Source organism: Anomaloglossus baeobatrachus, chromosome 2 (genome assembly GCF_048569485.1).
Source record: "Anomaloglossus baeobatrachus isolate aAnoBae1 chromosome 2, aAnoBae1.hap1, whole genome shotgun sequence".
Taxonomy (NCBI): Eukaryota; Metazoa; Chordata; class Amphibia; order Anura; family Aromobatidae; genus Anomaloglossus; species Anomaloglossus baeobatrachus.
In genome coordinates, this window is record NC_134354.1 from 185,179,205 (window position 1) to 185,206,320 (window position 27,116).

At 41.8% G+C, this 27,116-nt stretch overlaps 1 protein-coding gene across 1 annotated transcript in view; it reads right to left on the reverse strand.

The window, feature by feature from the left end:
* Positions 1-27,116, reverse strand: part of LOC142288720 (amine oxidase [flavin-containing]-like) — a 202,644-nt gene that overhangs the window by 17,680 nt on the left and 157,848 nt on the right. Inside the window, exons 9-13 of the mRNA XM_075333533.1 lie at positions 25,513-25,609; positions 11,335-11,388; positions 6,994-7,051; positions 5,031-5,128; positions 3,026-3,137 (exon numbers count right to left, since the gene is read on the reverse strand). Of these exons, the coding sequence (XP_075189648.1) occupies positions 3,026-3,137; positions 5,031-5,128; positions 6,994-7,051; positions 11,335-11,388; positions 25,513-25,609 (419 nt within the window). The remainder of the gene's footprint in view (positions 1-3,025; positions 3,138-5,030; positions 5,129-6,993; positions 7,052-11,334; positions 11,389-25,512; positions 25,610-27,116) is intronic.

Genomic DNA, 27,116 nt, shown 5'->3' on the forward strand with positions numbered 1-27,116 from the left:
ATCAACTCTCAAACCTACTGTCAGGTTTTACAAGACACATTCTTCAATCAATGGCACAGGAAAAAGTTTGCATCTTGCAAAAAAGAACTTTATTTTTTTCATGCAGGACAATGCTCAATGCTCCATTCCATGCACTGACGTACTCCACTGATTGACAACCTAGTTAAGGCCTTAAAGGGAACCTGTCACCACTTTTTCGGCCTATAAGCTGCGGCCACCACCAATGGGCTCTTATATACAGCATTCTAACACGCTGTATATAAGAGTCCAGCCCGCTGTGTAAAACAAAAAAAACACTTTCTAATACTCACCTAAATGGTCGTGCTGTGGCGGATTCTAGTCAGATGGGTGTCTCTGCTCTCCGGTGCCAGCGCCTCCTCTTTCGGCCATCTTTGTCCTCCTTCTGAAGCCTGTGTGCATGACACGTCTACGTCATACACACTCGCCGGTCCCACACACACGAACTATAATGCTTTGATCTGAATTGCTTAGGGTAGATCAAAGTGCGCCTGCGCAGGACCTCAATGCTGGCGCGTATGCATAACGTAGGACACGTCATGCACCGCGGCTACAGAAAATTGACGACAAAGATGGCTGAAAGAGGTGGCGCCGGCACCGGAGAACGGAGATGCCCATCTGACTAGAATCCACCTTAGTGTGACCAGTAGTCCCTTGAGGGCGTTTCTGCTGTTCTGGCACTTAGAGGTTCTGCAAATTGAGTCTGCAAACTATTCTAGGAAAATCTTTGTCCAAAAGTCAAATTGCGCTTTCTCCCTACCAAGCCCTGCTGTGCGGCCAAACAGTACTGTACAGTCACATGTGGGGTATTGCCATGTTTAAGAGAAATTGTGCAGCATATTATGGAGTCTTTTTTATCTATTCTCTTTGGGAAAATTGGAAATCTGGGGTAAAACAACAATTTATTGGTAAAAATGTAGAAATTATTTTTTCTTTACCGTCTAATATTATAAAATTTTGTGACGCATCTGTAGTGACAATATGCTCATTGCACCCCTGGATGAATTAATTGAGGGGTGTACCTTGTAATAGAGTGTCACTTGTGGGAAATTGCACAACAAATTGCATGGTCCATTTTCTCCTATTAGCATTGTGAAAAAGTAACATTTTTGTTGTAAAAATGTATATTTTAATTTTCACAGCTCAATGTCATAAATGTCTAGTTAAATTAGTTGAGGGGGTGTAGTTCCCAAAATGTTGTGAGTTGTAGGGGAGGTTCCATTGTTTAGACACATCAGGGGCTCTCCACCTGTTATTGCATTTTATTGTAATGCTGTGGCACCCCAAAAAACATAATTCTGTCATTTTGGCTTTTTTCTTGTTTACCGCTAAGTTAATTTATTTTATATTTTGATTGATCAGACATTTCTGATTTCTGATAAAAAATAATGTGTATTTTTTATTGTTTTACTTTTAATGTGGCAATGGAGGGGTTATTTGAACTTTTGTTCTTGTTTGAGGTTTTTGGTCTTTAAAACCTTTTTTTACTTATTTCAGTAGTCCCTTTAGATAATTTGAAGCTGCAATTGGCTGATCAGCTGTGGCAATGCAGAGTAGTGCACTGTATACAGTGTACTGCTCTGTATAGCACAAATCTCAATCTGCTATGAATGCAATGGATTGCAATGACAGGCACAGTGGTCATCAGCTGATCCCTGGCTGTCATGACAGCACATTGTCGCCCAGTGGGCACGTGATGGGCACACCGATGAGAAGGATCAATGACTTGTTTCCTGTCTGCGCATGTTAATTGCTGCTGTCAGCGACTGTCAGCGGAATTTAACTGGTTTACAGCCATGGTTGGATCCACCCACTGCTGTTAGAGACATTTGATTGCTGATTAAGTCAGCCATCAAGTGCAGGGAAAGTAGCAGACTCAGCATGTGAGCATGCATGAAAGGCAAGGCCACGGCCGATGATGTAAATATATGTCATCGGTCGTGAAGGGGTTAAACTGAATATCATAGTCCCTCCTGATTGAATGCACCAAGAAATGTGATGTAATAGCTACAAGGCATTATGGGGAGACCTGCGTGGTCATTCCTAGGGTCATGTCAGCTTTCTGTGGCTGATACAGTCTTCTACAATATGCAAAAAGGTGGTAGGATTTTTTTTGGGGTGGGGTGGAATAGCTGTTTCACTAGGACTTGCATTGAGTCAATTTGCTCATCACTAATTTGCATAGAACCAAAACAATACCCGTTAATATCTATAGGATGATAAAATCATCAACTATGAACTAAACTTTATCACAAAGCATCTCTACTTAATCTCATTAATGCTTCTAGGGATAATTGGACCTGAATTTCCCTTGCCATGTTTCAAAATTTGTGTCAGGCTAAAGGTCCCGTCACACGCAACGATATCATTAACAATATCGTTGCTGCATCAACGTTTATGTGACGCGGTAACGATCTTGCCAGCGATCTCGTTATGTGTGACACCTATCAGCGATCAGGCCCCTGCTGTGAGATCGCTAGTCGTTGCCAAAGGGTCCGGACCATTTTCTTCAAAGGTGATGTCCTGCTGGGCAGGACACATCGCTATGTTTGACACCTAACAATGACCTCCTATACAGGTCGCTCATCGTTACTGCATCGTTGGTAAGGTCTGACTGTGTGACATCTCACCAGCGACCTCCCAGCGACTTACCAGCGATCCTTATCAGGTTTCATTGTTTTTGGGATTGCTGGTAAGTCGTTAAATGTGGCGGGGGCTTAAGTGTACCAAAAGGCAAATACATATGTATATCAGCAAAAACTTAAAACAAAAAACCTGTGCAAGGACATACACTATAAGTATGCACTATAAGTATATACTATTACTGTATATTGTGGTGGTTTGGCCCGGTTATGACTTTTTTCTAACCACAATGTCAGTAACAGAATTGTGTTAGCTTGGAAAAGTTCAAATATTTTCTCAGTATACAGAGTACACTCTTCACTACACTTAATGATCTTTCAACACTTATCAATATAATCGTCACAAAGAAAATAAGACATTATACCTCTCTAGCAGCTCTTTCTCCAGCTTGGATTGCTCCTTCAAGATATCCACTCCACTCTGTGGCTGTCTCTGTGCCAGCAAAAAAGAGCCGACCAAAAGGTTGTCGTAAAACCCTTAAAAATATGATGAGAAAGGAATTCACTTTCTAGGATACATGTATGTATGCTACAATGATATTTCTATCAGCAGCTTTATTTTTTACTAGCAATGTTATGCACATTTATATTAGGTTATGTAACCCAATTTTTTTATTTTTGCTACATCTACAAATCATTATAGACATGTCATAGGCTAATCCTTTTCTCAAATTACCTATAGAAAACACAACACACAATAATGATATCCCATAAAAACCATAATATAGTAATGAAATTTATAATTCTGTAAATTTTTATGTTCTAAAGTTTTTTGTTTTCAAGTTTTGAATTTAAAATCTTAAGCGACAAATCTCATTGTGTCATGGTCTTCTCTGTCACAGAGTTTTGTGACAAGTTCTGGGGCAGACTCTAACTTTATCTTGTGAGACTCTGCTGATTAAATGATTTCCCTTTCCTTTGGGGAGGAGAAGGTTAATGTTAGTTTACTTTTCACCAGCTTCTGTCTCCTGGTCAGGTGTTTCTGGTTATGACCATTCCCAGGTCTTACATATATCCTCTGCTTCCAGAAGAGGGTGCTGGTGATTTTTATTTATTTGGAAGCTTGGCCAGGAAGAGAAAGGAGCTAGAATCTGTTTGTTTTGCTTTGTTGGCTGCAGCATTGGTGCAGGCTGCAGCAATTCATGGTTTGCTGGTTGTACAGTATGGAAGTTTCCCAGTAGTCTGTTTTCTTCCACCTTTTTATGTTGTTTCCCCTTGTGCATTTTTAGTGGCTCCTTTGTGTGTGGTTGCAATGTGTACTAGTTGTCGTTTTCCCCTGTCCATGTCTGGTTGTGGGGTTTGTGTCTATTGTTCCAGCTCACCCCTCGGGGGGAGGTGGGGGAGGGGAATTACATCAGGGTTAGGACCTCACTACCATCTAGCGTACCTCTGAGCTGAGGGACAGTGCAGGGTACACAGTCCTAGGATCAGCTCAGGTGTCTCTGCCCTGTTATTCGCACCCCGTGACACATTGTGGACAAATACAATTAAGTCATGCTCTAACAACTTAACTATTACTACATTAAAATAATTATTAATACAGAAATAATCCTAATCAACCTTTTTTTATTGATCCACTATTTCTATGGTTACAAAATATATAAAAAACAGTTTCACATTTGATCCAGCAGTCATGTCATGAGTTACTTCACTTTCTTCAGCCCATTTTCTACTAAATATAGGTTCTCAAAAGGAGATGCAGCTAGAAAATATTATCATACCTCCTTATAATCAAGTCCTAAGAATGATTTTTTTAATGTCTATTAATTTTTTTTACAGCAAATCTGATATTATGAAGCAGATCCAAACAAACATGAGTTATTTTTGTTGATATGCATTTCACTGATTTTTTTTCTGAGAATTTTTCATGCGCTAAACTGGTATGGAAGTGTTGAGCCATTAGGAGCCATTCTTAATAGCAGTAAGGGAGCTTGTTCCATCCACTAGATATTGTGAAGTAGCCTTTACACTTTGGATAGCTGTGGGAATGAACATGGGAACTTTTGGCTCTGCTGGGCTCTCATGTATTTCCTATGAAGGAGCCACTGCAAGATTCTTCTGGCAGTGGCTCATCTCCTAGAGAACAAAAGGAGCAGCCATTGGAAATTCTACATTCCAGATCCTTGGCTCACGTGACATCATCTGTTGGGGAAGAGTAGGAAAGCCCCCCTACACATAAGACTGTTAGCCAATTCCGCTAATATCAATGGCTTACACTGACTTTCGTTGAGTGTTTATGGAGGATGGAAGTGTAAAAGCTGTACTTTATAGTCAGGCAATTGTTTGTGTTATTTACTCTTTTTTTTCTAAAGATAATAAGATGAAAGGATGTAAATTAACCTATTTTGAAGATTTAATTCTAAAACTTACCTTCCATACTGAGTCATTATTCCTGGTGGAAAGTATGCCGTATAACAGCCCCCAGAATATTGCTCCTCACACCAGTTCTTTTCTTCATAATGCACTGGCTGTTGATAGACTTACAGTTAAATAATTTTAAATTTATAACTCTTTAATTTTTTTTTACTGGCATATAAAACCACTATAATTAGGCACAGGCCGCTTCGATATTAAAATATGCCATATTAAATCCCTTGTTTTAGCAAGTTAATAAACATTATCATCAAGAGCTGTAAATTTCTACAATCTGCAATTCAGGAAAGTAAAAATAAACCCAGAGGTCACAGTGGTTGGAGTCTTGCTGATCAGGCTTTGTAGAGTTTTGTAATGTCTGTATTCGAGCCCGTATTTTAGGTCCCGGCGCTATTAGTGACAAAAAATGGACAGCACTTGGACAAATTTTATTCACTACGGTAAGACAAATGACTAATTTTTTCACTGACCAAATCTGTGAATGAAAAAAATTGCGACATGCACAATTTTACTCCTGAAATCAGTTGATAATCACTCATAGAAATCTATGGGTGCAAGAAAAAAAATCAGATGTCATAGTATGGTGTCTGATTTTTATGGATACATTGCAATTCTGGAACATAGAGAACTGTAAATGGTCCTGTAAATGATTAATAATTGCTGCTCTAAAAAAGTGAATTGCACAGAGATGACAAGTGAGAAAAACATTGTTCGACTTTTCTGGATGAAACTCTGAATGATTTTTTATACTGTCATGTGAATCTACCCTAACAGTGACTTCTACCCCCAATAATTTCCAACCAAGATTAAAAATGTTCCTGCCAATTAAGAAGATTGTCTAGGACGTATTTATTGATGACTTGTAGAGATGAGCGGACTCGAAGTTCGGTTCGGCAGCTTCATCGGCATTTAAGATTAAGTTCGGTTTGGGACCCGGACTTGACCTGAACCCCAATTGAAGACAGTAATTTGCAGTTCGGGTCTCTATCCACATGCAGCCAGCCATAAACAGATCAGTTGGGGTGGGTGGGTTTTTTTCAATTTGTTTTTGCTGCACACTACTTCCGATCACACTGTTGTTACCCCCAGAACGAGCCGTTTAAACTCTGCAAGTGACTTGCACTGGTCTGAGCACTGAGCATACCCAAGCACAGCAGTTCTTGTGCCAGTGGTGTTCATACATATAGCACCCAAACTCCAAATCCGAGTTGAGGTTTAGAGTTCAGGTGCCTTACGTATGCAGACCATTCATGCGACCATCACTGTGCTCAGATGCACTCAGTCCTCACCTCAGTGCAAGCAACTTGCAGTGTTTGAACAGCTCGCACTGGGAGGTAACAATAGCGTGATCAGATGTAGTGTGCTTCAAACAAAAAAAAATAGAAAAACCCCGACCACCTGCACCTGGACGTGATCTATTTATGTCTGGCTGCATGTGGGCAGAGACCCGAACTGCCCAATTAGTGACTTACATTGGGGTTCAGGTCAAGTCCGGGTCCCAAACCGAACTTTATCTAAAGTCCAGCTGAACCCGCCAAACTGAACTTCCACCGGTTCCCTCATCTCTAAATATAACTAAAGGTCATCAGTATCAGATCTTTGGGGTCTAACACCTGTCACAGCAATCAGCTGTTTGCAGCTTTCACTAGCGCAGAATGCATGCAGTGTACAGAGCTGAACAGCATGGCTCTGTGGGCTGTGTTGTGGCTGCTAATTTGTCTCAGTGCTATCATTCAGTTCTATCAGCCATTCATAGTAGAGCAAAGTCATTGTGAACATACATGCTTATTTTTGCTTATATTATGGTAGTAACTCGCTAGGATCTCCTGATTTCACCCTTTGTGAGTCATATCAGGATTTCACTATTTTTCCTAATTTTTCATTGATAAAACAGCATAATCTTTTTACTGAAATGCCTTAACCCTTGTTAGACACCAGTAAATGAAACAAGTGAACTTACATGTAAAGCTTCCTCGGATTCCAATACTCTTGCATACAGTTCACAGATTTTCCTTTTTCTAAACATAAAAAGTAGGACATTTTTATTTAATACTTTATTTCTAACAAGTGGACACATGTTTACATGAAAAGGTACGGTATATGGTACACTTTTAATTGTGAGAACTATACAAATCTAAATTTTTTGCACTCTTATTATATTAATATTTCTGACCTAACAGCACTTTCTGTACAATGTTAATGTATCCCCTATTAGTGCTGTGTAGGTTTGAATGTGTTACATCAGTTCATTTCTGACTGCAGTGTGAGAAACAATGGCTACCCACTTGTGATTTGCCCAAAAGAAGAGCCATGTGCAGAGATTCGTTTTTTTGTGGTCTGAGGGTGTGCTTAGTGTCAATATTTAGCACAGATTTTGTGCACAGTATGGAGATAATAATGAAGTGTGTATGAGTGTTTGAATGGATATAGAAATGCACAGAAGATTGTGTAGGAGGTCGCTTCCCTCCCCCCCTGCTGTTTTATGGTATTTGTCTGTGTTGTAAAGATAATGTGTTTAAGGTACCAAGTACGCCATTATTGTATTTGATAAAATGACTACTGCTGCTGCTAGTGACGTGCGGGTCCCTGATGTAGCATAGCCAGGACCGTATAGCTGCCGGTGCCACCGAGCCGCCGGGCCAGAGCAGCCTAAATGTTAGATAAGATAAGGGAGGCATGACAGATGATCGGTGGGTTGGTTAGAGAGACGGGCCTTGTGAGGGAAGTTCTGTAGCAGGGTTTGAGAAGTAAAGAAGTTGTCCGGAGCCTACGGCTCACCTTGGCGGGCTCAGGGAAGTCGTGAGAGTAGACAGTCATCGGGACCCAGAAGTGGACAGCGGTGAGAAGAAGCATGGTGGAACAGAGCCACAGGTACATGGCAGCTTGCGGCTGAGATCCAACATAGTGGGGATAGGTTGAGTGAGAGTACTCCAAAATCACAGTAACTGCAGAACTGTCAGGAGTTAGGCCATGTCATTCATAGTGTGGAAAGACTAAACTAGGGGGCAGATCGGTTTGATTAGTATCACTGCTCTCAAGTACGGCACCTACTCCATCTTCTGCAATCTCCATCCTCCTGCCCATCCTCATGTATGATGTGTCCGGCATCATTCACAGACAGGGCTCCATTGCACTCTTGTGCATGTGCACTTTGATCTGCCTTGCTGAGGGAAAAGCAATGTACTTTAAAGTGCTGGTGTGAGAAAAGGTCAAAGACCCCCTGCGCATGCACACTAGAATACTTTAAATTGCCTTTAGCCAGGCAGATCAAACTGCACCTGTGAAGTAGCGCAATGAAGGCCTCACTGTGAATGACACTGGTTGTGTCATGCATGGGGTTGGGCAGGAGTACAGAGATTGCAGAAGATGGAGGAGGCACCGGACCAGAGAGCAGCAACACCCATCAGTCCAATCCGTCCCATAGGTGAGTATAAGAAAAGTGTTTTATTTTACGTTATACAGCATGTCCTGGGCTCTTATATACAGTATTCTAGAATGCTGTATATAAGAGCTCACTGGTGGTGGCCGCAGCTTATAGGGGCCAAATCTGGTGACCGGCTCCCTTTAAGGTACACAGAAGGCCAGGTAGGAGATTGGTAATTATAGTAAAGCAATCATTCCATTACCTTCTTTAGTGCCACAGGGGCCTCAATTATGCCATTGTTATCCTATAGACTAGTCCCATAATGTGGATTGTGATTGTAGACCCAGTAGAGCAGTCACCAAATTGGGTCTTACATGCAGACTCAGGTGAGGGGCTTGGCCTCAGAAAAATACTTCCACCAATGCATAGTTAGCTTTGGGGGAGGGGGTGTTTCCCAGGGGATGGGCATGATCCTGGGGGGTGGCTAGGGGTACTTAGGACACTGACAAGAGGATGAGGGTTGTTGCTGGCTGGAGCTGGATACACGCACTACAGTCATGGTATCTGTCATCTGGATGAGTATAGGCTGTGACTAAAGACTATACCATTGGGAGATACAAAAGCTGTATGCTATCGAAAACTTGGGAGACAATGGGTATCACATGGTACAAGGGCAGGGGTGCTACTGGACCTGATTTGGGATCTTGTGGCTTGGGGGCATCTCATTTTGGCTATTTACCTGGAGTTGCTGTAAGACCGTGGATAGAAGAAATATACATAATTGCATTGTTAACCTGCCTAGGTGAATACTACAACCCACAACCTCAGATCTTCACACTACTTGTTAATTATTATTTAAGTACAATAATAACTTTACATTGTTCCAACATATCGAAAAAAGAAAAATATATAAAAGGACCTCATTTAAATGACTGCATTTAAAATCTATGTTCCATTAATCTTTTACTCTCTACTCATACTATACCATCTGCGGGACTTTCATATTACACGGAGCTATGCTAAGTTTTTATTTTCTAGTGAGCTCTTATGGAATATATGAGAAAAAAACAACTGCATGTTGTGTGGTTATTATTTTATGCAAGTATTCTGTTTATAGGAGGAAATTAAGTATCTCAAAGGCACCACATGGTGCAAGCAGTTCCTTTATGTACATAATCCAATAAAACCATAGGGGCAGTGATCCACCAACAGGCTAAAACATATTTTTTTTGTAAACAATAATTAAATGAATGAAAATATGAACAAGAGATAATAAGGTAATTGAGTTACAGTCATGGTTGAAAGTGATGGCAATTGTTCCAGATCATGAAGTCTTTCTCCAGGAAATTATTGCAATTACACATTTTGTTATACACATAAAAATGATTGTACTCCAAGAAAATAATTGCAATTACATATTTTGTTATATATTTATTTCATTTGTATGTATTGGAACAACACAAAAAAACATAGAAAAAAAAGGCAAACTGGACATAACTTCACACAAAACCTAAAAATGGGCAGAACAAAATTGTTGGTAAGTAACAGGTATGGTCAATATGAAAATCAAGCCTGAAACTAGATAAAAAGGAGTAAAGTTGACTCAATCTTTGCATTGTGTGTTTGTGTTGCACACTAAGCATGAAAAATAGAAAGAATAGAGAAGAGCTATCTGAGGACTTGAAAAACAAAATTGTTGAAAAATATCAACAATCTCAAGGTTGCAAGTCCATTTCCAGAGATCTTGATGTTCTTTTGTCCGCGGTGCGCAATATAATCAAGAAGTTTTCAACCCATGTTACTGTAGCTAATCTAACTGCCCATAAACAGCAGAGAAAAATTGATGAAAGGTTGCAATGCAAGATAATCTGGATGGTAGACAAGCAAGCCAAGTCAAGTTCCAAAGAAATAAGAAATTCAAGCTGTCCTGCAGGCTCTGGATGCCTCAATATCAGTGTGACATTTGAATAAAATGAAACACTATGGTATGAGACTCAGGAGGACCCTACTGCTGACATAGAGATATAAAAAAGCTAGACTGCAGTTTGCCAAAATGTTTGCGAGTAAGCCAAAATCCTTCTGGGAAAGCATCTTGTGGACAGATGAGAACAAGACAAAGCTTTTTGGTAAGCACATCATTCTACTGTATAACAAAAATGGAATGAGGCCTAGAAAGAAAAGTACACAGTACCTACAGCCAACTATACAAGAGGATCAAAGATGTTTGGGGTTATTTTGCTGCCTCTGGCACTGGGTGCCTTAACTGTGTGCAATGCACCATGAAATCTAAAGATTACAAGAGGATTTTGAGATGCAATGCAGGGCCCAGTGTCAGATAGCTGGGTTTGCGTCCCAAGTCATGGACAATGACCCCAAACATACTTCAAGAATCACCCAGAAAGAGATAAAAAAAAGCTGGACAGTTCTGAAGTGGCCAGTCAAGATCTAAATCTAATTGAACAGCTGAGGATAGATCTGAAAATTGCTGTTGGGTGAAGGAACCCTTAAAATATGAGAGACCTCGGGGTGTTTGCAAAAGAAGAGTTGTCCAAAATTACAGTTAAGTGGTGTAAGATGCTTGTTGATGCTTATAAGAAGCAATTGATTGCAATTATTTATTCCAAAATGCAACCAAATATTAAGTTGAGGATGCCAACAATTTTGTCCAGCCCAATTTTGGAATTTTGTCCAATTTGCCTTCTTTTTTCTACTTTGTTTATGTTTTGTGTTGTTTCACTACACACAAAGGAAATAAATGTGTATAACAAAATGTGTAATTGCAATAAATTTCAGAGAGAAATACTTCATTTTCTGGGACAATTTCAAGGATGCCAACTCTTTCGGTCTTAATTGTATGTGTATATACAACAATGCAAAACAATGTGAATAAAATTTGAACCGTGCACAAACAAAAATCAGAATTAAAAACACTTCTACCGTTCATCTTTGGTAAGATTAGCCAGTCTTCTTGACTTGCGGGCAAGTATGAATCTAAAATGAAATGAAAAGTCCTGATAAATACCTTTAGTAATTGTTTGCTTGTTCGAAATATCTGTGTGGTTTTCTTTCTTTTTAACTAAGTACATAAGTTATAAAGTGCCGCCAAAAGGTGCTGGTCTATGACTGATGCTTATGATGTATCCCCATAATATGGAAAAAATGTATATTTGCTGATGGTCGCAATGTAGACATACCAATAAATCATAAGAATAGGGCTCCTGTGTGCCCCAGTACCCCTCTTTTCAGAATTTATAAGACTGATGTTTTGTACTCACCTGTCTCAGACGGTCCCATAGACAATGAATGAAGTAATATTAATAGGTGATAATTAGTGATGAGCGAGTACTAAAAAGCTTGGGTGCTCGAGGCTCGGGCCGAGCATCCCAAGATACTCGTGTACTTGGCCCGAGCACCGAGCCCAATGTTATCCTATGGGAGACCCGAGTATTTTTCTGAAATGACCCCCGGCAGCATGTAGAAACCCTAAAAATGTCACAAAAGTCTCAGAAGAGTGCTCAAATGACATGGCAACAGCATGGGGAAGACCCCTTGAAGCATTTATCACTCAAAAGTCACAGCTGTGAACAATTTTGTCCGAGTTTTACACCATTTTTACGGACTCACCAGAAAACCTTCCAAAATGACACCAAAATGAATTTTCATGGCGGAAATGTTAAGGGCACATACCCAATAGTGAGATAGAGCTGGTGTATGTTTCTTTTTGAGATTAATACATGAAAGATTTTACGTAAAACATTGTGTGGCACTCCGATGTACAAAACGCACGTTTTGTGCTTTTTACTAGCGATGTCATAGTTTCATAGTTTCATAGTTTTTATGTCGGTCATTTTTTTTTTCATTCTATCTCCCGTCGGTCGGTCTCGCTCTGTCTGTCTCTCTCTGTATTGTCTGTCCCCCTCTCACAGTCTGTTGGTCATTCTCCCCCCACTCTCTTACTTACCGTTCCCCGATCACTGCCGCGGCGCTGCACTGCTGTTCACTAAACTCCGGCGGCTTTTCCTCTTTTGAAAAAGCCGGTCGCTCATTAAACAATCTCGTATTCCCTGCTTTCCTGCTTTTCGGCGCCTATGATTGGTTGCAGTGAGACATGCCCCCACGCTGAGTGACAGGTGTCTCACTGCACCCAAACACAGCAGCCGGTGGGTGTGTGTATACTGTGCAGTGAAATAAATAATTAAATAATTAAAAAAAAAACGGCGTGCTGTCCCCCCAATTTTAATACCAGCCAGATAAAGCCATACGGCTGAAGGCTGGTATTCTCAGGATGGGGAGCTCCACGTTATGGGGATCCCCCAGCCTAACAATATCAGTCAGCAGCCACCCAGAATTGCCGCATACATTATATGCGACAGTTCTGGGACTGTACCCGGCTCTTCCCGATTTGCCCTGGTGCATTGGCAAATCGGGGTAATAAGGAGTTATTGGCAGCCCATAGCTGCCACTAAATCCTAGATTAATCATGTCAGGCGTCTCCCCGAGATTCCTTCCATGATTAATCTGTAAATTACAGTTAAAAAACACACACACCCGAAAAATCCTTTATTAGAAATAAAAAACACTAACAAAGTCCCTCATCACCAATTTATTAACCCCGACAAACCCTCCATGTCCGGCGTACTCCACAGTCCTCCAGCGTCGCATCCAGCTGTGCTGCATGAAGGTGACAGGAGCTGCAGAAGAAACCGCAGCTCCTGTCAGCTTCACACAGCAACTGAAGACAGCTGCGCGATCAGCTGAGCTGTCACTGAGGTTACCTGGATCCAGCGGTGGATGCAGTGGTGGCCGCGGGTAACCTCAGTGACAGCTCAGCTGATCGCACTACTCACCGCCGCTCCTGTCAGCTCCACGCAGCAACTGAGGTGAGTATCGCGATCAGCTGAGCTGTCACTGAGGTTAATCGCGGCCACCGCTGGATCCAGCGGTGGCCGTGAGTTACCTGACTGACAGCAGCTGATTGCGCTACTCACCTCAGTTGCTGTGTGAAGCTGACCGGAGCGGCGGTGTATTCTGCAGCTCCTGTCACCTGCATGCAGCAGAGCTGGACGCGACGCTGGAGGTCCGTGGATTACGCCGGACATGGAGGGTTTGTCGGGGTTAATAAATTGGTGATGAGGGACTTTGTTATTGTTCTTTATTTCTAATAAAGGATTTTTCGGGTGTGTGTGTTTTTAACTGTAATTTACAGATTAATCATGGAAGGTATCTCGGGGAGACGCCTGACATGATTAATCTAGGATTTACTGGCAGCTATGGGCTGCCATTAACTCCTTATTACCCCGATTTGCCAACGCACTAGGGTAAATTGGGAAGAGCCGGGTACAGTCCCAGAACTGTCGCATATAATGTATGCGGCAATTCTGGGCGGCTGCTGACTGATATTGTTAGGCTGGGGGGCTCCCCATAACGTGGGGCTCCCCATCCTGAGAATACCAGCCTTCAGCTGTATGGCTTTATCTGGCTGGTATTAAAATTGGGGGGGACCGCACGCCATTTTTTTTAATTATTTATTTATTTATTTTACTGCACAGTATAGACACGCCCACCGGCTGCTGTGATTGGGTGCAGTGAGACACCTGGCACTCAGCGTGGGGGCGTGTCTCACTGCAACCAATCATAGGCGCCTGTGGGCGGGGAAAGCAGGGAATATGAGATGGCTGTGTGCAGAGCACAGCGCGCCCACCGGTATAAAGGCTCGGTCACGCTGTGCAGGCCGGCCAATCACTGCAATTCCACAACTAACAGGGCTGTGGCATTGCAGTGGTCTGCCAGCCAATCCCTGCATGAGGGCTGGCTCTCAAAAGAGCGCCAACATGCAGGGATGAAGACCACGAGTACAGCACGAGTATCGCGAAATTACTCGGTATCCGCCGAGTAGCCCGAGTACAGTGATACTCGTGCGAATACCGAGTAGTAACAAGCATACTCGCTCATCACTAGTGATAAAGTTAAATATTTTTGATTCAATCCCTTAGCTTGTCACCTAGGCTTTAAAGCCCTCATATTCATATACATTAAATAAAAGTCAGCTGAACCTGACAATTTTGGTGGCATTAACTATCTACTGAACTACCATTAAATATGCTTACCTTCCGACTTTCCCACCACATTATGATGATTATGTTGGATGAGATAAAGTGATTAGAATTGATTTACCAAGTCCATTTGTTCTGTTTGTTCTGTGTGCACATAAATCACTTCCAGTGATTATGGCAACAATTGCCTCCAATCTCTCCTTAGGGAACACAGGCAAAATACAGTATATCACAAAAGGTAATACACCGCTCATATTTTTGTAAATATGTTATTATATCCTTTCATGGAACAACACTGAACATATGACACTTTCATACAATGTAAAGTAGTTAGTGTACAGCTTGTATAACAGTGTAAATCTGGTGCCCTCTAAAGAACTCAACAAAGACATTAATGTATAAATCACTGGCAACCCAATTAGCTATATTCTCTCCCTAATGTCATGTAAGTCCTTAGTGCTACAAGTTCTCAGGTGTGCATGGGAAGCAGGTGCGTTAAATTTGGTGTTATCGCTCACACACTCTTTCATACTGGTCACTGGAAGTTCAACATGGCACCTCATAGCAAAGAATTCTCTGAGGATCTGAAAACAAGAATTGTTGTTCTACATAAAGTGGTCTTGGCTATTAAAAAAATTGCCAACACCCTGAAACTGAGCTGCAGCATGGTGAGCATGACCATCAATGTTTGACAAGGCACGTTCAACTAAGAACACGCCTCACCATGGTTGACCAAAGAGGTTGAGTGCATATGCTCAGTATAAAATTCAGACTATGTCTTTTCAAAATAGACATATGAGTGCTGCCAGCATTACTGCAGAGGTTACAGGGGTGGGGGGGTCCGCCTGTCAGTGCTCAGACCACATACGGCCGGCACACTGCATCAAATTGGTCTGCATGGCTGTTACTCAGAAGGAAACATCTTTTAAAGATGATGCACAAGTCCACAAACAGTATTCTTAAGACAAGCAGACTAAGGACATGAAGTACTGGAACCATGTCCTGTGGTCCAATGAGACCAAGATAAACATTTGTTTCAGATGGCAGTAACTATGTAAGGAGTACACAGACAAGTGTGTCTTGCCTAAAATCAAGCATGGTGATGGGCGTGTCATGGTTTGGGCTTCATGAGTGCTGCCAGCTGTGGGGAGCTACAATTTATTGAGGGTGTTATGGACAGGATTATGAACTATTATGAGTATATAAGAGTTATATGGAGATATCCAAAAGCCAGGATTTAAGATGCTGTTTGAGACTGTGTACCATATCTAGTTCTGCATTTTCGACATAAGACTCAGACAGTCTCTACTTTCATGTGATAAGTAGAGATGAGCGAACCGGTCCCGGTTCGGCTCGAGGCGGTTCGCCGAACGGGGGGTCTGGCTCGAGTTCGGCTCGTCGAACGTTCGACGAACCGAACTAGAACCAATAGGCTATAATGGGAGGCAATCACAAACACATAAAAATGCATTATAAATGTACACAAACAGTTAATAAACATTGCCATAACACTTACCGGTCCTCGCGATCCCTTCTGCACTCTGTCTCCTGCCGCTATTCCATCCGATGATCGCTGAATCCTCCCGGTGACCTGCACTGCCAGCAGAGAAGCAGGACCTATCGTGACGTCAAAATAGCCATGTGACCAGTCACGTGGCTATTATCTCATTGGCTACAGACTGGTCACATGACTATGACACGTCATGTAGGACCTGCGAGTGCATCTCTCCGGTACACGGTGCACATATGTGTATCGCCGTGTACCGGCGACATGCTCTAGCACACGGTCGACTCCCCGTTCCGTTAGGGACCGGCTGACACAGCCGGTCATTAACGGAGATCACCGTTGCCATAGCAACGCAGTTAGCGGTGACGTCACCGCTAACCGCGGCTCCGGGAGCACCGTTGCTATGGTAACGCGTCTGTCAGCGTTACCGCTGTTACCGCTAGCAGCCAGCAGTGATCACTCACGGAGTGAAGGCTGCACGCTGCTTCCCGATTGTAGTGAGCATTGTAGTTAGGATGGAGGTTCCCCAGCCCCAAGTGATGCCCCTCACTACAATCGTCACTACTACTACACTAGAAAGAAAGAAGACAGAAGAGCAGGATCGTGGAGGGCTGACAGGGGTAATAAAGATGGAGTCTCTAATGTGTCTGTGTATTTATTTCTATTAAAGTATTTTTTCTCTGTGTGGTGTCTTTTTTTAACCCTTTATTGGAGATTCTTAATGGCCGGGTCAAACGTGCCTGACATTAAGAATCTCTGGCTTAATACTGGCTGGTAAAACAAAGCCAGTATTAACTCATGATTACCCAACAAGCCACCCGGCTCCAGGGCTGTTGGAAGAGTTGGATACAGCGCCAGATGATGGCGCTTCTATGAGAGCGCCATTTTCTGGGACGGCTGCGGACTGAAATCCGCAGCAGAGGCGCCCACAAACCTCGGGCTAACCTGTGCTGCGGATTCCAATCCCCAGCTGCCTAGTTGTACCTGGCTGGACACAAAAATAGGGCGAAGCCCACGTCATTTGTTTTTTAATTATTTCATGAAATAAGTGAAATAATTAAAAAAAACGGGCTTCCCTATATTTTTGGTTCCCAGCCGGGTACAAATAGGCAACTGGGGGTTGGAGGCAGCCCGTGGCTGCCAGCTGTACCTGGCTAGCATACAAAAATATGGCGAAGCCCACGTCATTTTTTTGGTGGGCAAAAAACTTCTGCATGCAGTCCTGGATGGAGTATGCTGAGCCTTGTAGTTCTGCAGCTGCTGTCTGCTCTTCTCCATACAGACAGACAGCAGCTGCAGAACTACAAGGCTCAGCATACTCCATCCAGGACTGTATGCAGAAGTTTTTTGCCCCCTGAAAAAATTATGTGGCTTCGCCATATTTTTGTATGCTAGCCAGGTACAGCAGGCAGGTACGGCTGCCCCCAACCCCCAGTTGCCTATTTGTACCCGGCTGGGAACCAAAAATAAAGGGAAGCCCTTTTTTTATTATTTCATGAATTTCATGAAATAATTAGAAAACAAATGACGTAGGCTTTGCCCCATTTTTGTGTCCAGCCAGGTACAACTAGGCAGCTGGGGATTGGAATCCGCAGCACAGGTTGGCCTGAGCTTTCTGGGCCCCACTGCTGCGATTTGCAGTCTGCAGCCGCCTCAGAAAATGGCATTTTCATAGAAGCGCCATCTTCTGGCGCTGTATCCAACTCTTCCAGCACCTGCCTGCTATACCTGGCTAGCATACAAAAATATGGCGAAGCTCACGTCCTTTTTTTGTAGCTTTTTGGCAAAAAAAAAAAAAAATGCTTCCCTGGATTTTCCATTGCCAGTGAAGGTAACACCAAGCAGTGGGGGTTAGCAGCCAGTAGCTGCTTGGATTACCCTTAGCTAGCAATACAAAAAATGCAGTGGGAGCTAACATATATTTTTTTTAATTATTTATTTAAATAACTAAAAATAAAATGGGCTTCCCTGTATTTTGATTGCTGGACATCACAGTGCTGTAAAAATAAATCTTTAAAAAAATGACGTAGCGCTCCGCGGTATTTTTGATTCTCAGCGCAGATAAAGCAGACAGCTATGGGTTGCCACCCCCATCTGCCTGCCGTTACCTTGGTTGGCAATCAAAATACAGGGAAGCCCATTAATTTTTTCTATTTAAAAAATAGTTAAAAAAAAAAAATTACGTTGGGTCCCCCCATTTTTGATAGCCAGCTAGGGTAAAGCAGACGGCTGTAGCCTGAAAACCACAGCTGGCAGCTTTACCGTGGTTGGGGATCCAATGTGGAGGTCCCCTCAGGCTCTTTTTTATAATTATTTTATAAATATTAATAATTACACAATAAAAGTAGGGGACCCCCCAAATTGGATCACCAGCCAAGGTAAAGCGGACAGCTGTGGTCTGGTATTCTCAGGGTGGGAAGGTCCATAGTTATTGGGCCTTCACAGCCTAAAAATAGCAGGCCGCAGGCACCCCAGACGTGGCGCATCCACTAGATGCGCCAATCCTGGCGCTTCACCCCAGCTCATCCCGTGCCCTGGTGCAGTGGCAAACGGGGTAATAAATCGGGTTGATACTAGCTGTAAAGTCACCTGAGATCAAGCCCAGCAGTTTGTGATGTCATGGCGTCTATTAGATACCCAACATCATAAACTGTCAGTACTAACAAAAACAAAAAATCGACAAAAGAAATTTATTTGAAAAAACAGTCCCCAAAACATTTCCTCTTTCACCAATTTATTGTAAGAAAAAAAATAAAGGGGTCCCACGACGACTCTGGACCGTCTAGAATATGGGGGGGGAGACACTCAGGGAACGTATCCCCCATTTTCTAGGAGTGCGGACCCTTCATGTGAGGAGTGTGGGTGCAATGAATCTGCACTCACTCTCCCCGGGTCCACAGCAGCAGAGTCCATGTCGTAATGGTTGCTACCAAAGCTGCAATGCCCTGCTCATGAGGTAAGGGCATGCCTAATCAGGAGAACTACTGTAGAGGAAGCTCTGCTCACTGGTATATAGGTGCTCAGAGGTAATAATAGATAAAATTAGTGAGTAACCTCGGCACTCTATATCTCCCAGACTAAGTCAGTAAGTCACAACGGATAGTAATGCAAAATCACTCTTTATTGGTCCGTATTAAGAAAATTTTTTTTTCATAAGCATATATGTTTTTGTCCAAAACAAGTTACAAATGACGTTTCGGCCTGAGCCTTCGTCAGATTGGACTTATCTGCATGTAATCATGAAAAATGACAATAATCAGTATCACATAAGAGTGAGAGAACAATAACATAAACTCGAACAATGTAGAGGTACAATTGGGATGCAGCAAAAAAATTGCAACACAGCAAGAAATGAAACACATGATACAAATGTCATAATACAGTACAAGGACAATATAGTAATGACAAATATGGGGTCAGAGTAGACTTAGACAGCTCTGGTACGAAAGAGATGTCAATCATAAAGTAACATGTGCAGTAGGTGTAGAGCTACACTATGCATGGCAGAGCTAATGGGTAGACCGACCATAGAAAAAGTAGAGAAAAAGTGGAGAAAAAGTGGAGAATAAGTGGAACATAAGAGGAGAAAAAGTGGAGAAAAAGTGGAGAAAAAAGTGGAGAAAAAGTGGAGAAAAAGTGGAGAAAAAGTGGAGAAAAAGTGGAGAAAAAGTGGAGATTAAGAGGAGAAAAAGTGGAGAAAAAAGTGGAGAAAAAGTGGAGAAAAAGTGGAGCATAAGTGGAGAAAAAGTGGAGAAAAAGTGGAGCATAAGAGGAGAAAAAGTGGAGAAAAAAGTGGAGAAAAAGTGGAGAAAAAGTGGAGATTAAGAGGAGAAAAAGTGGAGCATAAGAGGAGAAAAAGTGGAGAAAAAAGTGGAGAAAAAGTGGAGAAAGTGGAGAAAAAAATGGAGAAAAAGTGGAGAAAAAGTGGAGAAAAAGTGGAGAATAAGAGGAGAAAAAGTGGAGAAAAAGTGGAGAAAAAGTGGAGAATAAGAGGAGAAAAAGTGGAGAATAAGTGGAGAAAAAAATGGAGAAAAAGTGGAGAAAAAGTGGAGAAAAAGTGGAGCATAAGAGGAGAAAAAGTGGAGAAAAAGTGGAGAAAAAGTGGAGAAAAAGTGGAGCATAAGAGGAGAAAAAGTGGAGAAAAAAGTGGAGAAAAAGTGGAGAAAAAGTGGAGCATAAGAGGAGAAAAAGTGGAGAAAAAGTGGAGAAAAAGTGGAGCATAAGAGGAGAAAAAGTGGAGAAAAAGTGGAGAAAAAGTGGAGAAAAAGTGGAGCATAAGAGGAGAAAAAGTGGAGAAAAAGTGGAGAAAAAAGTGGAGAAAAAGTGGAGAAAAAGTGGAGAAAAAGTGGAGAAAAAGTGGAGAAAAAGTGGAGATTAAGAGGAGAAAAAGTGGAGAAAAAGTGGAGAAAAAGTGGAGCATAAGAGGAGAAAAAGTGGAGAAAAAGTGGAGAAAAAGTGGAGAAAAAGTGGAGCATAAGAGGAGAAAAAGTGGAGAAAAAAGTGGAGAAAAAGTGGAGAAAAAGTGGAGCATAAGAGGAGAAAAAGTGGAGAAAAAAGTGGAGAAAAAGTGGAGTAAAAGTGGAGAAAAAATGGAGAAAAAGTGGAGAAAAAGTGGAGATTAAGAGGAGAAAAAGTGGAGAAAAAGTGGAGAAAAAGTGGAGCATAAGAGGAGAAAAAGTGGAGAAAAAAGTGGAGAAAACGTGGAGAAAACGTGGAGGAAAAAGTGGAGAAAAAGTGGAGAAAAAGTGGAGAAAAAGTGGAGAAAAAGTGGAGCATAAGAGGAGAAAAAGTGGAGAAAAAAGTGGAGAAAACGTGGAGAAAAAGTGGAGCATAAGAGGAGAAAAAGTGGAGATTAAGAGGAGAAAAAGTGGAGAAAAAGTGGAGAAAAAGTGGAGAAAAAGTGGAGAAAAAGTGGAGAAAAAGTGGAGAAAAAGTGGAGATTAAGAGGAGAAAAAGTGGAGAAAAAGTGGAGAAAAAGTGGAGCATAAGAGGAGAAAAAGTGGAGAAAAAAGTGGAGAAAACGTGGAGAAAACGTGGAGAAAAAGTGGAGAAAAAGTGGAGAAAAAGTGGAGAAAAAGTGGAGCATAAGAGGAGAAAAAGTGGAGAAAAAAGTGGAGAAAACGTGGAGAAAACGTGGAGAAAAAGTGGAGAAAAAGTGGAGAAAAAGTGGAGAAAAAGTGGAGCATAAGAGGAGAAAAAGTGGAGAAAAAAGTGGAGAAAACGTGGAGAAAAAGTGGAGAAAAAGTGGAGAAAAAGTGGAGCATAAGAGGAGAAAAAGTGGAGATTAAGAGGAGAAAAAGTGGAGAAAAAGTGGAGAAAAAGTGGAGAAAAAGTGGAGAAAAAGTGGAGAAAAAGTGGAGAAAAAGTGGAGCATAAGAGGAGAAAAAGTGGAGAAAAAAGTGGAGAAAAAGTGGAGAAAAAGTGGAGATTAAGAGGAGAAAAAGTGGAGCATAAGAGGAGAAAAAGTGGAGAAAAAAGTGGAGAAAAAGTGGAGAAAGTGGAGAAAAAAATGGAGAAAAAGTGGAGAAAAAGTGGAGAAAAAGTGGAGAATAAGAGGAGAAAAAGTGGAGAAAAAGTGGAGAAAAAGTGGAGAATAAGAGGAGAAAAAGTGGAGAATAAGTGGAGAAAAAAATGGAGAAAAAGTGGAGAAAAAGTGGAGAGAAAGTGGAGAAAAAAATGGAGAAAAAGTGGAACACCCTTTGGTACCTTTCATGTGGCACTAAGGGGTGCTTAGCTTTGTATTTAGCCAAAAAAATGAAAAAAAAAATGACATAGGGTTCCCCCTAGTTTTGTAGCCAGCTAGGGTAAAGCAGACGGCTGCAGCCTGCAGACCACAGCTGGCAACCTCACCTTGGCTGGTAATCCAAAACTGAGGGCACCCCACGCTGTTATTTTAAATTAAATAAATAATTAAAAAAAAAACCACGTAGGGGTCCCCCAAAATTGGATCACCAGCCAAGGTAAAGCAGACAGCTGGGGCCTGATATTCTCAGACTAGGGAGGTCCATGGTTATTGGAATCTCCCCAGCCTAAAAATAGCAGGCCGCAGCCGCCCCAGAAGTGGCGCATCCATTAGATGCGCCAATCCTGGTGCTTCGCCCCAGCTCATCCCGCGCCCTGGTGCGGTGGCAAACGGGGTAATATTTGGGGTTAATACCAGATGTGTAATGTCACCTGGCATCAAGCCCTGGGGTTGGTGAGGTCAGGCGTCTATCAGATACCCGACATCACCAACCCAGTCAGTAATAAAAAAAAATACACGACAAACACATTTTTATTTGAAAAAACACTCCCCAAAACATTCCCTCTTTAACCAATTTATTAGATTGAAAAACAAATCCAGGTCTGGTGTAATCCAAGGGGTTGCCATGACGATGCACACTGTCCCAGTCAATGAAGAGCAGGATGTTCCCCATTGGCTGGGAGAGCAGTGCAGTGACCTGAGCTAACATCAATGGGTCAGCCCAGGTCACTGCAGGGCATGAGAAGTGCTGCTGTCAGCGAGGTACATTATCTGCGCTGATCTCCAGCACACTGACAGCCCCTGTCACTGAGGTCAATGACCGGCGCCTTCACATCAAGTATCGCGAGAGGTCCGTGACGTCACCGCCAGTGTCAGTCTCGGGTCGGAAGCGAGAGGTGATGTGACAAGCGGCGGCCATGGAGGACAGTGACAGCGCTGAGGTCGGGATGGCGAGACTTCATCACCGCAGGTAAGCCGAGCGAGCGAGGCGAGCGAGCGAGCGAGCGAGCGAGCGGGCGGGCGGGCGGGCGGGCGGGGGGGGGGGTGGATGTGTGTGTGTGTGTGTGTTTGTGTATGTGTATGTATGTGTACATGCCGCGGGCAGGAGGGGGTGGAGCGAGCTGAGCGGGAAAGTGTGGGCTTCCTGCACGTAACTAAGATAAACATCGGGTTACTAACCAAAGCGCTTTGCTTGGATACCCGATGTTTATCTTGGTTACCAGCTTGTGGCAGGCTGCCAGCGATGGCTCCTGCTCACTGTAGCTGTAAAAAGCCCTGCTTTTTGCTGCTAGAACCGTTCTCGAACGTATCTAGAACTATCGAGCTTTTAGCAAAAAGCTCGAGTTCTAGTTCGATCTCGAACAGCCCAAAAATCACTCGAGCCGCGAACTGGAGAACCACGAACCACGAACCGCGCTCAACTCTAGTGATAAGTGAATCATGCTGACATTGCTTAATATAAATGAGGAAGCAAGCACATTACAGTATATTGTATATCACAGAATAAGCTGTTCTACTTTATCCAATGGGATAGACGTGTTATGTATTCTTGGCTCCTAGCCAAGAACTCCTTTTTAATGTTTGTCTAACTTCCGTATTAAATCAGTCTTACTTTCTATTCATATCCGAGTACGTCTCTGGTGTGTATGAAAGAGAGTGGTATGCATGCTACTATAATTGACTCATAATTTGGAGCAGACAGATTTAAGAGGGATGCACACTTAGATTGCATCACAGTAAATTTATGGACCGCCTTATCCAAGGGAATCATGAATGCAAACAAGTACTGTGACATACTGAAGCAGAGCATGAAACTCTTCTTTTGGAAACTGGGCATCTGTGGGGCATCCTCAAACGGAAGATGGAACACAAGGTCTCTAACATCCACTCGTGAGGTCGTCATGAAGGAGTTGAAGAGGATTCTAGTGGCAACCTGTGAAGCTCTAGTGAACTCCATGCCTAAGACAGTTAAGGCAGTGCTTGAAAATGATGGCACACAAAATATTGACTTTTTGGACATTTTCACTTAGGGGTGTACTCACCTTTGTTGCCAGTGGTTTTGACATTAATGGTTGTGTGCTGAGTTATTTATAGGGCACACCAAATTTACAGTGTTATACAAGCTGTACACTGACAACTTTACATTGTATCAAAGTGTCATATTTTCAGTGTTATCTTATAAAAAGATATAATAAAATATGTACAAAAATGTGATGGGTGTACTCACTTTTGTGATGTACTGTATCTGTCTCTAGAACAATTGTTCATCCAGCAATTATTTAATGTATATGATCAACTGTAGTGCCCAAAAAGATGAAAGTGTTTAGGATGAAAACTAGTGTTGTAAAATCACATCACTGCATCTAGTAACTTTTATCCACTTATGGTTACCAAATGGCCTTATGGCTACCACTGGCGTACTATCCTTTTCTAGGCTGATGTCTCTTTGACATTACTAAGGCCATGTTTGCATTTAGGAAATTAAAAGTGTTTGTACAGCACACTGTACAGTCCCAGGAGACCTCAGAGTGTTATACGCACATTTGGATTATCTGCAATTTCCTGAGAAGAATCAAATTTATGGAAAAAATAGCCAAATTTAAAATTTGAATTTCAAGAGATTTAATCATCTTTAAATAATCCTTTTAAGACTGGGCCATTTATCCCCATTCCTGACCAGTTACATTTTCGTACATGTGGTTTGAAGAATACATGGGGCTTAATTAATATGTAACTGTCATATTTTGTTGTTGATATCGTGCAATATCTATGGAAAATAAGGGAAATAAGTGTTTGTTTTCCCCATTTTTTAATAATTTTTTTTTATCACATAGAATATTAAAATACAATTAAAAATGTGTTCCTTTTTCTATAACAATTATGTTTATATATTGGACATGTTTCTTTACAGGGGTGGGGCAAGTAATTGCTATTTGAATTGACAGTGGCATTTCTATTTTATTTCTTTATTTTTTTATTTGATATTTTCTATTTTTTTACACATTGCGATTCCCTTAAGGTCATAAAAGAACTTTAGGGGGCATTTCAATATTTTAATATTTGATTTTAATTTTATTTCCCCTGTAATTGGGGCTAATATATTCATCCCAGTTACATGGGAAATGCAGCTTCCTGATTGTTTATCAGAGCTGTCTGAGTCTCCTATGACGAAGCTACTCCTGCTTCCTCCCTATACACATCAATCACATGACCGCTGTGTATGGAGGAGGAAGCGCCATCACCATGATAGTGGTAGGTGAGCGAGGTGGCATGCAGTTAATGGAAAACCTGCATGTGGCTGGTCTGACTGCTAAAGCAATGTCTTCACAACACCTTCTGATGGATTAGGCAGACACTGTTTGACATCTTAGGTTTGGCATGAAGCATCCAATTTCACTTGCAGCACAAAATAGATTAATTGTGAAAACAGTGGTATGGCTATTTCTGTGAAGTATCCCAGGAGCCATTTTTCAACACAACAAAGCCAGACTTCAGGTTTCTGATGTTGCAATCAGCAGCATGCATGACCTAATTATGCTTCCATGGCCTGTAGCATCTCCAGACATGTATCCCATTCAGCAGATCAATAGTTCCACTTTTCATTTTTGGTGTGGTGATTTTAATGTTGAGGAGTGTATACCCAATGCCATTAGTTTTTCTCAAAATAAATTTTACAACTAAATTATGTCATTAAACTACTCGTAAAACTTTTCTATAGATATATGTAATATCAATTGCACAATTAAGTAATAGACAAGACTATCCAATTGAAGTATGAAATTAACATTTTTTGAATGCAGAAGACATATTACCCCATTATAGCCGGCACCGTGCCATCAGGTTTTGTATCATCCAGGGTAAGACCAATTGGTGCTTCTTCATCCTCAATAATCATGCTCCCACAATAATCTAGTTAATAAAAAAACAGAATAATTACTAACGCAGAATTACTAGAGTTGGTGTAAAACGGTCACAAACCCATGGGTCATAACTAGAGTCATTTCTGGCCAACCTCTATTGCTTTTCTTTTGATTAGCTGGCCTGGTGAGATGTCATGTGTGTCATTCTGACGTTGTACCAGGCCGGCTAATCAAATTAACCCCTTCAGCCCCCGGGCACTTTCCGTTTTTGCGTTTTTGTTTTTTGCTCCCCTTCTTCCGAGAGCCATAACTTTTTTATTTTTCCATCAATCTTGCCATATGAGGACTTGTTTTTTGCAGGACAAGTTGTACTTTTAAATGAAACCATACGTTTTACCATATAGTATACTGGAAAATGGCAAAAAAATTCCAAGTGCGGAAAAATTGCAAAAAAAGTGTGATCGTACAATAGTTTTTGGGATATTTTATTCACTATATGGTAAAACTGATGTGTCAGTGGGATGCCTCAGGTCAGTGCGAGTTTGTAGACACCAAACATGTATAGGTTTACTAGTATTTAAGGGGTTAAAAAAATTCACAAGCTTGTCCAAAATAAGTGGCGCATGTTTTGCACCATTTTCCAAAATCCGTAACGTTCTCATTTTTTGGAATCTATGGCTCAGTGATGGCTTATTTTTTGCGTCTTGAGCTGACGTTTCTAATGGTACCATTTTTGCGCAGATGCTAAGTTTTGATTGCTTGTTATTGAATTTTGCGCAAAACTTGCGGCAACCAAAAAACGTAATTTTGGCGTTTGGAATTTTTTTGCTGCTACGCCGTTTACTGATCAGATTAATTGATTTTATATTTTGATAGATCGGGCATACCAAATATGTGTATATTTTTTATTTTTTTAACCCTTTAATTTTCAATGGGGCGAAAGGGGGGTGATTTGAACTTTTAGTTTTTTTTTGTTTTTTTAATTTTTTTAAACTTTTTTTTTTACTTTTTTTTTTATTTTACTAGTCCCCCTAGGGGGCTATAGTGATCAGCAATCCGATCGCTCTTATCTATCTGCAGATCTCAGCTACACGGCTGTATTCCGGCATTGAGAGTAAAGTGAGTCATGATAGCTACAGGCGTCATCACATGAGCCTGTGCTACCATGGCAACCACCGAAAGTCACGTGATCGCGCACGTGACTTCTGGTGGGGGCGGCGGTAAGTAAAAATCATGGCCGGGCGCATATACATCTCACTTTGGCAGTGAGATGTAAGGGGTTAAATGTTCCGGGTGGAACGTGATTCCACTCGGAACATGCAGGCACACATGTCAGCTGTTAAAAACAGCTGATATGTACGCCAGTAGCCGCAACCTGCCCGCGGCAGGGGGCGAGGCTTAACCCCACACGCTCCATGACGGATAGATCCGTCCAAGGTCGTGAAAGGGTTAAGAGTCGTAGATCCTGGAAAGTAGGAGGCCATTATTAGGTCCAAGAATAATGACGTGGTTGATGTACAGAGTCCTGCAAATCCAACGCCCCATTTAAAATAATT